Source organism: Protopterus annectens, chromosome 10.part0, assembly GCF_019279795.1.
Source record: "Protopterus annectens isolate FY-2018-M chromosome 10.part0, PAN1.0, whole genome shotgun sequence".
Lineage (NCBI taxonomy): Eukaryota > Metazoa > Chordata > Ceratodontiformes > Protopteridae > Protopterus > Protopterus annectens.
Window position 1 is genome coordinate 1499922364 of NC_056744.1, and position 13146 is coordinate 1499935509.

General features: G+C 41.9%; 1 protein-coding gene across 5 annotated transcripts in view; it reads right to left on the minus strand.

The window, feature by feature from the left end:
* The window catches only part of LOC122813687 (zinc-binding protein A33-like), a 187589-nt gene extending 174686 nt beyond the window's left edge, over nt 1-12903 (minus strand). For all 5 annotated transcript variants that reach the window (XM_044086141.1, XM_044086139.1, XM_044086140.1 and 2 more), the window contains exon 1: nt 12470-12903. In XM_044086141.1, the coding sequence (XP_043942076.1) occupies nt 12470-12883 (414 nt within the window). In that variant the 5' untranslated portion in view covers nt 12884-12903. The remainder of the gene's footprint in view (nt 1-12469) is intronic.
* Nucleotides 12904-13146: the final 243 nt, after the last annotated feature.

The window sequence follows — 13146 nt, forward strand, 5'->3', positions numbered from 1 at the left end:
CTGAAATTCGAGATTTCAGTATTTCAAGCTTCTGAACGGAACCCATATATGGAAATTATATTATATATATATATATATATATATATGTGTGTGTGTGTGTGTGTGTGTGTGGAGTACAGATCCTTGTGTTGAGGCACAATTGTTTTCCAGCCTTAGGAGGGTAAGGAGAACAAAAGGGAAAACTGGTACTTGTGAACAACAAAGATGTTGGCTGAGAATCCTTAAAATTAGGAAAAAATGACATTGCACTGTATATAAGCTCAGCTAAGACTTCAAAGTAATCAAGCAAATGCAACTTGTTTAGAAATCAAAACTTCTTTGTTGGAAAACAAATAGATGAGTGATTTCACCCTTAAAGTTCATCAGATTTAAATCCAGTTTACATGACAGGCAGTACTCATCTGCTTTAACACAGAGATCATTAAGTAACTCAAGCTGATGCCATAAATGTACGTCATAGGCTGTTCCTCCAAGCTACTATAGTATAAATCTAATCTATCACCTGTTCTGCATATCTATTCCTGTTGGTAGGAAAGGGTGGCATGCTCCTGATATAAAGGATACAAGGCAGGTGCTCCCAGTCACAGGTTCAACCAGATTATGCTGACTAGCAGTTATGATTATTACAGTATAATACTTTAGGATTTTAATTTGACTGGTTATCATATATTGTAGTGCTTGTAGGCCCATCTAAAGAAATAGCATCAACTTATCTGGTCTATATTTGTTCACTGAAATCTGATTTCAGCCCACACGGAATCATCGACCCCTAACCAGCGAAAATTGCTTCAGCGATTTGCTGAATTTTCCAAGGGCAAGTATATACTTGCCCTGCAGCAAAACAGACCAACATCTATGTAAATCAAACCCACTCAAGTGGGAGGCTTTGCCCCCACCCACCCTAACTATATATATACCAACTCTGAAATAGCACTACAGTGGAGTAAAGGGCAAAGTTGTGTAGTCAGCCATCTACTTCTTTGCCGATGGTAAAGTCAGCAAATCGATGAAGTGATATTCTCTAAATCGGGGTTGACGATTAGGTGTTCGCTGAAATCAGATTTTGGCGAACTAATATAGACCCCTACTTATCACATCACAGATACAATGATGGACTACTACAGTTTAGTTTAAGGGGACCTCTGTAGTGGTTGGGAACTAGGTAGAATACTAAGTGATATCTAAAAGTCACCACTTATATGTAAAGTGCAAATTAAAAAATAAAGCAAAAATCCTGGGCTCAGAAAGTACCAAACTGAAGCACTCAAAACCCTGAAGTACAAAAAATGATACTCTTTTAGTGGAGTGGAGATCCAGCTACAGCATCTCGTGATGGCATGGACTACAGACCATGTGGCATCAATGTAAATATTTACTATGTGCACAACTCTGGGTGAAATGACCTTAGTCAGCCAAAGTTGACAGCCACTGAGCTGATGCATGAAAGAATAATCCAATCGGCATTCCCTTTGGCTAAGGTTTATTTTTTAGTTCTCATGTCCCTTTTTACCATGCTCTAAGCAGGCATACAGATACGTCTTCTGAACTCATGCTCCCCCTAGAGTTGAAAATACAACAGCGAACATTAAAACTGTGCAGGATGCAGTCCCCTTTAGTTCTGCCCTAACTAAGGTAAAATGGGGTAAGGACAGACAAGCTGAAGGAGAATTCAGATATCACCAATGGACAAAGGAAAAATTTGATCCTCAGTGACAAACAGTCATCATTGAAGACCAAACAATGTTCATAATGTAACAATGCCTACAGCTCACTGACCCACTTAGAAGAATTAAAGTCTATCAGGAACAAGATCTTTCTGGAGATGATTATCAGATATATGTACCCAGTGAGATCAAAGGTTAATAGACGAACATAACCAACACCAAATTCAAGTCTCAAAGAAGATAATGGTCCTTCATAAGAATGGCTAAAAAAAGTTTAATCTTCTGTACCAAGCTCAGGGTCTGCTATGTCCCCCCTCCAAGTCATGCTGTGTTGAGTTAATGGGAACACGATCCTTGACAACACAATAACTGTAGCCCATATAAAACAGTTTCCTGACACAATTCTTCCAGACTTGGATATTCAGTGACTGAGAAGGCAAAATATACTTTTCTGCTGAAACAGTGACATTTCTCAGCTTTGTTGTGTACATACTTCTAGTGAAAGACCTCCTGTTTTAGCACTGCTGATATTTCCCTGGAAAATGAGGAGAAATAACAGAAGCTGCTACAGGAAGCATGCATCAAGTTGAAAGTGGTCATCCTGCCACAGTGTGGTGGCACTAATATCATGGTTTAGAATAATGTCAAGAGAAACTAAAAGCTTAAGGGTCAAACAGCATACTACCGTGGGCAACCTCAGAATTGCTAAGATGAAGCCAAGCCCTCCAACTCAAAATCTTGTAATCAAATGATGAGTTGAGGAAATGAAAAGAATACATAAAAAACATTTGCCTGCTGTGTAGAAATAATATGTCCCCTAGCCACTCATATTTGTCCTCTTCAAAGTAGCAGAATCTGAGAACCAAATTATCCTTGGCTATTAATAGCTAAAACTCCAGCCTAACCTTGACTTGGAAGATTGCCTGGATACTCTTTTAATGTAGATGTAGTTCTAGCAGAGGGTTCTGGTATGTCTTAGTGTCTACAGTGATGTTTGATTATCCTGCAATAAGAAACACCATCAAAATGTCCTGGCTATTAGATCACTTCCACAACACCAATGTTTCCCAGCAAATAGAAGAGGATTGTGTACACCACTGTTGGTTGAGGAGTCCCTATTATGGCATGTATTTTCAATTCCAACAGGCGGGGCTAAGACCTCACAAGGTCTCACAGAATCTGAACAGCCAAACATACAACCTACAGACTGTGATGACCCACCACTGGACCACTAATCAAGCAGCATCAATCCTCACCACTGGCAACAGTGGAGGACATACACTGGGAGGATGATAGGTACACACAGTAATTCCAGTTGCAGCTCTCCGCATCAAGTGCAATTTCCCTTAAAAGAATACAGAGACCGCGGCTCATTTCTCACTCTTTTTCCAGATCCCTAATAAATCTCCTCATCGGCACAGCTATAGAGTTGAGTCCTTAGCCAGAGTTCCTAGCCAAGTCTTCCAACACTCTCTCTGTCCAACCAGTGCTTTGTGTCCCTTCCCAAGTAGCTGACACACAGTCTTGGAGATTTATTTTACACACACACACGTACCTGGGAAAGGCTGGCACAGGTTTACTAGCTATGCCCCATTCTGCCCCTGCCACCAGAACCCCTTATCAGCTACTTTAAGGCCCTTAACAAAGGGTGTCCATTTTTACTATGTAATATTAATATTAATACAAATGGTAGTTTGACCAAGAGCAAGGCTACTAGAAGTGGCCTACAAAGTATCCCCAAATAAATATGCAAGTACTCTCAACACTTAAATATCTCTAGACAGATCAGCCACAATGAAAGGTTTAAATATGTTTAATAATAAATAATAAAATAACAAGACAATACTAAATATATATTCACAGTGACATCAGAGTTCAAAACCACAAAAATATTTAAGACAACACTACAGGCAGTCTCAAATAAATAAAGACAAATATCTAAACTAAACTTCACTATATTCTTGACTGAATCTAAAAGAATTACTATAACCTAAGAACTTACTAAGAGAGCAAGGTAGATGTGGTAAATGGATCTCTTAGCTGTTGTCAGGTCCAAAACAGAATACAGAATGCTCTGTTTCAGTAAGAGATTTCTCAAAATAATATCTCAAATATTACTGTTGGGATAGCTCGCAGAATGACATCCCTTGTTGTCATCTGATTTGTAGTTCCCAGGTGAAGCCCCCATTGCCGGAACCTGGGAGTATTTAGCATCTACCTGTAAAAATACATAGACCTTAGATCTTTGTCAGGTGCTGGAAGTCATAAAACAATTGCATTCCTTCATGCTTTCTAAGGTAGTAATTAGTTCACTCTGAAGACAATACAGAAAGCTTTCCAGCACACACTCTAATTCTCTAGCTGCAATGAAAACTGAAAGATACCATGTTTTATTGCATAACCTATAAAGTAATTTAATTTCAGGTATTTTTCAAAACTTTGCTGTACTGAAGTCAGCCCTCCAGTTTCCTCTGCTCCATTTAAACATTAACAATAGTACATGTACATTTCTGTTCTCTTCCAGTAGGGCACACTGTGGATGCATTTCAAATACAAACACTTTATAAAATACCTTTTCAACACACATGTCTATACAAACCAGTTTGATATACACATGACATACAGTTCTAATACAGTTATAACACAAGTATCTTATATAAATTATGTTGATATTCACAAATGGCATATAATTATTTAAAAAATTCTACCTAGCTGTGCTAGAAGTACCACCTTTGTCACACTTCTTCCCCCTTTTGAAGACCCAGCTAGTTTTTCAAGTGACCATTGAGAAATGTTGCTTGAGAGGGATAAGTCTATCTGAGAATACATTTCCCCATATCCTGTATTGACAGTTCATCTGCAATGGCATTGCTAACCCCACTGCAGTGTTGCAGCATCATATAATATGCCTGCAACCCTAGGCTCCACCTTAGTAGCTTGGAATTTTGCTGGCTGGCTCAATGTAGCCATGTTAAGGGACTATGGTCTGTAACTACAGTGAATTTATTTCCATAAAGATATAGCTGAAGTTTCTGCAGTGCCCACACTATGGCTAGACATTCCTTTTCTGCAGCTGCATAGCATTCCTCCCTGGGTTGGAGCCTATGGCTGAGATATATCACTGGGTGCTCTTCTCCCTCTGAGAAACCTGGCTGAGTATAGCCCCCAACCCATGGGTTGAAGCATCCACCTGCAACAAATTATTTGCTGTAATCTGAACTGGCTGAGACAGAGGGTCCTCCCAAAGCTTCTTTAAGCTTCTGGAATGCCTGCTCACATGCTGGGGTTCACAATACCTTATCTGGCCTGTTTTTCCTTGTCAGATCTGTGAGGGGAGGAGCTATGTTACTATAATTGGAGACAAACTTTCTGTAGTACCCTGCTGTCCCTAAGAAAGCCCACACCTGCTTTCTGGTGACAGGAGCAGGTCATGCCTGAATGACTTTCACTTTGTCAGGTCCTGGTCTAATCTTACCACTCCCCACTCTATGTCCCAGGTAGGAGATCTCTGCCATACCCACCTGACACTTACTGGGCTTAATGGTCAACCCTGCCCTCTATAGTCTGCCCAGCACCTCCCTGACATACTGAAGGTACTCTTGCCAGGAATGGCTGTACATGGCAATATCTTCCAGGTAAGCAAAGGCAAAACCTCCTGCTCCTGATAGAATAGGATCTATCAGCCTCTGGAAAGTCACTGGGACATTTTGCATCCCAAAGGGCATCTTCATGAATTCATATAAGCAGAAAGGAGTCACAAAGGCTGACCTCTCTCTAGCATTGGGAGTCAAAGACACCTGTTAATAGCCCTTAGTAAGATCAGTAGTGGTAAGATACTTAGCCCCACCCTGCTGCTCTAGGGCTTCATCTGTCCTAGGCATGGGGTAAGCATCTGACTCTGTGTGACTACTTAATTTTCTGTAGTCCACACAGGACTTGGTACTGCCATTCTTCTTTGGTACCAGCACCACTGGGGAGGCCCAAAGACTGCTGGATTCCTGTATTACACCAGTTTTAACATTTCCTGTATCTCCTCCCTCAGAGTCTGTTTGACTCTCTCAGTCACTCTATAAGGGGCCTGCTTTATAGGTCACTGGGGTCCTGTATCCACATGGTGTTGCACCAGGTGGGTACACCCGGGTTTCCCAGTGAGCATGCCCCCAAACTCCTGTAACACTGCTCGGATTTTTCAAACCTTGGTAGGATATAGCTGCTGGAACATTGCTACCCCTTCCACTGAGGTGTCAGTCTGAGCCTCACTGAGGAGAACAGTCACCAGATCCCCCTCAGACTCCTCCTGCCATCCACTGCAAATACTTAGCACAAGGGCCTCTCTATCATGGTAAGGTTTCATCATCTTAACATGGTACAGTTTGTGCCCCTGCATCCTGCCTAGCAGTTCTAACATGTAGTTAACATCATTGACCTTCCTTACCACTTTGAAGGGTCCCTCCCAAGCTGCCTGCAGCTTGTTGCATCTGACAGGAATTAGAACCATAACCTGTTACCCCACAGCATACTCTCTAGCTTGAGCATTCATGTCATACCAGACCTTTTTCTGCTGTTGGGCTTCTGCCAGGTTCTCCTGGGCCAAGCCCATGAGTTTCTTCAGCCTTGTCCTGAGATTTAGGACAGATGCCACAACAGATTCCTTGTGGGATTCACACTCAAACCCCCACTCATCACAAACCAAATGTGGAGGTCCCCTCACCCTATGCTCATACAGTAACTCAAAGGGTGAAAAACATGTGGATTCCTGGGGCACCTCTGTATAAGCAAATAACAGATGGGGCAAATATTTCTCCCACTCCCTCTTGAACTGGCCTGCAATTGCCAGTAGTATGGTCTTTAGTGTAGAGTTTAACCTCTCCACCAGACCTTTAGTTTGGGGATGGTAGGGTTGGTGTTTAGGTACTTCACCTCACAGTTATTCCACAGACAAGACAGCACGTCTGACATGAAATTGGCACCTCTGTCAGTCAGTAGTTATTCTGGGAAACCTACCCTGTTGCAAATCTCTAACAAAGCATTTGCCACCTTTTCTGCCTCAATGGAGGACAGGGCCACCACCTCAATGTATCTGGTAGCATAATCTACTATCAGTAGGATATACGTCTTCCCTGTAGAACTTGGGGTACTCAGAGGCCCCAAAATATCCATAGCTACCCTCTGAAATGACTCCTCAACACAGGCAAAGGCACCAAAGGAACTTTGACCTTCTCTCCTGCCTTGCCTACCTTTTGGCACTGCTCACAGGTTCTGCAGTACCCTGTTATATCCATGGAAATCCCAGGCCATTAAAAGGTCTGCACAGTATGTCTCTTGGTATGCTTTATGATCATATGACCTGCAAAGGGAATGTCATGGGCTATGGCTAGAAGTGCCAGACGGTAGGGACTGGGCACTACCAACTGCTGTATTACCTCACCTTCTAGCCCTCCTTCAGGGGTCCACTCTCTATACAGTACCCCTTTGTCCCAGTATACAGATTCCCCCTTTCCTTGAGAATAAGGCACCTCCCTGGCTACCTCCCTCAAGCTTTGTAATGTATGGACTTAGAGCTGAGCCTGTCTCAACTCTCTCTTTGTAACCCTACCCAGCGCTCCTTCTACAGGAAGTTTGGTATCCTCTGACAGAGGTGTGTCACTGTCAGCCTGGGTACTACTACTCACCTCTGCCCTTGCAGTCACTCTATCCAAAGGAACATCAGTACCCACTAGCAGCTGTGGCTCACCTTCAGTCTCACTGCTACAGGGTAGCTTCCTCCCTGAAGTAGCCAATTCAGCAGTCCTGGTTTCAAGTGCGTGGTCTTTGTGGGCCCCCCCCCCCACACAGGCTACCAGAACAACATGCCTGTCTCCAAGCCTGACTGCATGTCACTGCATGCACATAAGGTACTGCATTATAAAATTCATTCCCTATCAGGACACCTGCAGGGATATCCTCAAACACACCTACTTTCTTGCTTACCTTTCCACCCTCCCATTCAAGGTGAACCCTAGCCAAAGGTATGGCATCCCTCCTAAAGCTCTGACTGGAATAGACTACCTAAGCAAGTAGTCCTTTTCTTTAACCACTGCAGGCTTCACAATGGTTAGGTCAGATGCTGTGTCTGTCTTAGCAGTGGCCTGTTTCTCATCAACTAAGGTAGGATATAACCTTTTGTGGTAGTTTGGTATCCTTGTTATCTCCAGACAACCTACCACCGGCATTCTGCCATTCCCACTTGCTGGCTCCCCTACCTTTTGTTCCTCACCTTGCCTCTGTGGACATCTATATGCTGCATGACCCCACTGGTTACATTTAAAACATTTAACCCTGGATCCTGGACATATACCTGAACTATTGGCTTCCCCTGCTATTGACAGACTTAGTTGGGGTGACAGGCTGCCCACCATGGGTTCCCTTAGACTCATGTGCAGCACTGGGTAACCCTTTCCTGTGCAGTGATGCCCTGCTTGCAAGGTATAGGTCTCCCTTTTTCCCCAACTCATCTGTGGTACTGCATTCCCTATCTGCCAACCAGATTATCATGTCCTCAAGTAAATTGTTAAGGGCATGTGCCCTCACCAAAAGGTCTGCTAGCCCTTCAAAAGTGATGACCTGACTCACACTCATCCAACTATGAAAATAAGTGCTTAACTCAGCAACATAATCACACACACTTTCATCTGCCTTGTGTATATGCTCATGAAATGTTTTCTATAAGCTTCAGGTGTTAACTTCAAACACTCTAATAAACAAATTTTAACCGTATTAAATTTAAGAAATCAGTACCAGACAATTTAGAAACAGCAGTTACAGCTTTACCATAGAGTAAGGGGGTCAGAGTCCTTGGTCAACATTATACTGTTTACAAACCCCTTCAAACATATGAGTAAAACTATCAAAATGATCACCCTCTGTAAATGGTGGAAGAATTTTACTGACCTTTATTGCTTCTGGGTCTTGGTTATTCCCTTCCCCATTACCTCCATAACCTTGGCAACGAGTCAGCATTTCCTTTTCCTGTTTCCTCTGATGCTCATTTTCATCTCATTCTGTCTGCTGGTTCTAATTCCAAACACTGCAGTCCCTCTGCTAATTCTGCTTTGACCTCCAAACACTGCAGTCCCCCTGCTAATTCTGCTTTGACCTCCAAACACTGCAGTTTCTCTGCTGATTCTAGTTTCAGATGTGTGTCCTCCAGTTCAAGTCTCTTTAACTCCAGATGGATTTTTAAGTCCTCTGGAGCAAAGTTGAACTTTCCATTTTCTGAGAGTTGTACATCCCCAAGGCCAGTCTGGTTGTCTTCTTGGTTGCTGGACTGTGATGCAGCTGTGACTAAGGCTAAAATCATTTCTCCTTTAGTCAGGTTGGCATGCCCCACTCCTTCGGCTTGGCACATCCCAGCCAACTGGCTCCTTGTCAGCTTGCCATAATCCTTTGCTGACATTCTTGCCTACTCTCCCTGACTAACTAAGCTAACAAAAAGTAAATAAAATTATTGTGATGTAAAACTCTGAATGACCACCATGTGGCTGCATGTGCGTACAAACACCTTCTTTGGTTACCACTGTTTACAGGCTACAGGAGTTCAATATCCACACCACTGCCCACCAAATGTGATGTGGATATCCCACCACTGCCAACCAAAATGTTTCAACCTACCAATGGACCAGTATCCTCACACTGGCAACAGTGGGGTACATACACTGGGAGGATTATAGGTATACACACACACACACACTAGTTCCAAATGCAGCTCTCCGCATCAAGTGCAATTTCCCCTTGAGAGCACACAGACAACACAGTTAATCTAGGGTTGGTTTCTCACTCTTTTCTCCAGATCCCCAATAAGACTCCCCACTGGCACAACTATACAGCTGAGTCCATAAGCCAGTGTTCCAAGCCAAGTCCTCCAACACTCTCTCTGCCCAACCAGTGCTCAGTGTCCTGCCCAAGAAGCTGACACACACACTCTTCGAGATTTGTGTTTTACACACACACACACACACACACACACACACACACACACCTGAGAAAGGCTGGCACAGGTTTATTAGCTATGACCCCTTCTGCACCAGAGCCCCTTATCAGCTACTTTAAGGCCCTTAACAAAGGGTGTTCACTTTTACTGTGTAATATTTAATTTAAATGGTTGTTTGACCAAGATCAAGGCTATTAGAAGTAGCCCACATAGTGTCACCAAATAAATATGGAAGTACTCTCAAAACTTAAATATCTCTGCACAGATCTGCCACAATGAAAGATTTAAATATATTTAATAATACATAATAAAAGAACAAGGCTAAATATATATTCACAGTGACATCAGAGCTGAAAACCACAGGAAATGCTTAAAACAACATTGCAGAACAGTCTGAAATAAATAAAGAAAATATCTAAACTAAACCTCACTAAATTCCTGACCAACTCTAATGGGTCTATATCAGAAGACCAAATGGAAATAACAGCGAATGGCAAAACATCGAAAAGAACGGACCTTGAAGTGCTGTTTGTGAGATTGCAGTACAGTGAAGATTGGAATATTTGCCCTTTCCTCACTGTAGTGCGATCTCGGAGTTGGAATATATATTTAGCAGGGGGGGTGCACAGCCCCCCACAACAGCAAGTTTGAGGACCGGTCTTTTCAATGTTTTGCCATTTGGTGTTACTTCCATTTGGTCTTCTGATATAGACCCACTTTAACAATATTACTATAACCAAACAGCTTACTAATAGAGCAAGACAGATGTGGTGAATGGATCTTCTAGCTGTTGCCAGGTGCAAGACAGAATACAGAATGCTCTGTCTCACCAAGAGACCTCTCAAAATAATATCTCATATATTACTGCTGGAATAGCTTGCAGAATGACATCACTTCTTGTCATCTGACTTGTAGTTCCCAGGTGAAATCCCCACTGCTGTACGCTGGCAGTATTTAGCGGGTCTATATTTGAACATCGACTTTTTAAAACGTTGAATGTTCTAATATCGACCCCTATTCAGCGAACGCTGACAATATCAAACATGCAGAACAGCTAATTTTTTCCCAGGGAAAAAATTTGCTGTTCTGACACACATCACAAGCACATCAAACAAACAACAATCCACACACATACACCTAAAATCCTACATCTAACCCTACACTAAACTGTACATACACTACTAGCTATCGACTTACCTTAACCCAAACCCTAACTCTAAGGTCCGTCACTATCGTACACTCACCTCACCCATGGCCTAACCCTAACTCACCTAACGTGCCCTAACCCTCACGTCCACACACTCGCACACTTACCTGATCCCGACCCGTAACTTTCCACCACAGTGCTGAAAATAGCAAAGCCACAGGAACGGCCAACCGAATTCCTTCCCTAGGAAGAAAGTTGGTGTTCTGCAGCTTTGCTATTTTCAGCGTTCGCTGAATAGGGGTCAATATTAGGACATTCGAAGTTATGAAACTTCGATGTTCTAATATAGACCCGTATTTAGCATCTACCTGCAAAACTACATAGACCTCAGATCTTCGGCAGATGCTGGAAGTCAGAAAACAATTGCATTCCTTCATGTTTCCAGAGGTAGTAATTAGTTCACCCCGAAGACAATACAGAATGCTTCCCAGCACAGACTCTGTGTCTCTAGCTGCATTGAAAACTGAAAGATACCATGTTTTATTTTGTAGCCTATAAAGTAATTTAGTTTCAGCTATCTAAACTATACATTTAAACAGTTAAAATAGTGCATGTACATTTCTGTTCTCTTCCAGTAAGGCATACTGTGTTTTTGAAACACAAGCACTTTATAAAATACCTTTTCAACATACGTCTGTACAAACCAAATTGATATACACATGACATACAGTATACAGTTGTAACACAAGTATTTTATATAAATCATGTTGATATTCACAAATGACATATAATTATTTACAAAATTCCAGATAGCTGTGCTGGCAGTATCTCCTTTGTCACACAGACCAGTAAGCACAACTTCAGTAACAGTACTTTGGCAAAGAATTCTACCTCAAAGCTTCTGAGTTAGTAGCCATTAGGCCTCCATTGCCTTGCACTGTCCTTGCCCAGAGTTTGCACTTTTACATACCAGTATATACTAGGAGGGACAATGGCATCACAATGCTTATCAAAGCCTTCATTGCCAGAAAAAACAGCTCCCAAATGAAAAATCCAAACTTCAAGCAGAGACCTTTGCATATCCTCATACCTCATGGTATCTGATTTTATTTCCAAGAGAAATTCTTCCCACTGAACTAACCGATTCCATAATATGCCTCTTTGTATGCTGGTGCTTGCTATAGAAATGCCACTAGATATGATAACTTCTGTTTCTACTGTTAGCCCATCACAGGCTTCTAAGACTGAAAACAGGACAGTCCATCCAAGGCAGTACATCTTCATATAGTAACAAGAACTATGGAGGAGCTCACTTCACACACAAAACATGTTATACAAGTAGTAAATACTGAAAATAGAGAGAGAGGCAGAAAACATCACTTCAAGCAGTTGGGATCCGTAAAACAGGCAGACAACAACCTCAGACAGACACTAAAAGAATCTGCTAATCATTAAAAACAAAATATCAATCAGTAGAGTGACATGCAGGCAACACTGCAATTATGTATTTATAAATATGTAGAAGATTTTCATGTTTCTGAATTTTTCTCAAAGTTTAATAATGTTAAGCCAAATCAGACTTTAGGCTAGAGATAAATTCACAGGAGTAGGGATCTCAAGATAGCAAAATTATGAAAAAAGTAAACTTTAACCTTGTAATCGAATAAAGACCAGTATTTATTATTTTACCTTGTACATGTCAAGTGCTTTCTGCAGTGTCAAGAAGGTGTGGCCATGATGTTCAGGAACACACTGTGAGCAAACCAAAATGTCATCATCTTTGCAGAACAACTCAAGCCTTTTGTTATGTTCCATACAGAATTGGTCTTTCTCACACGGGCTTGGTCTTTCTTCTTTCTCACATTGTATTTGCACCCTTTTAATCACGTTTGCTAGTAGTCTGTTCATTGCATATTTCCCGGCTGTGCATTCCTCTCTGCACTCAGGACAGGAAGGTTGTTTCTTGCTCTCCCAAACTCTGTCAATACAAGACCTGCAGAAATTGTGCCCACACTCCAACATCACTGGAACATTTAAAAATTCAAGGCAAACTGGGCAAGTAAATTCCTCCATAATATCTTGTGGATGTCCGCTAGATGCCATTGTGCAAACTGACTACTTCAGAATTTCACTTTCCTTTACTAGTAACAGGAAGGTTCCTTTTTGCAGAGACCACCTTCATTTAAAGGCACAGCAAACATTTTTCAGGGAATAAGAATTTTTATCAGGAGACACTTCACAGAATGTGAAATGAAAGTGAAAGCTGGTGATGAGAATTCATATTGCTAGTATCACTTATTCAGTGACCACACTACACAATACAGGTCTGTACTATCGTGTCTTCAGTGATCCTACAAAAAGTATTT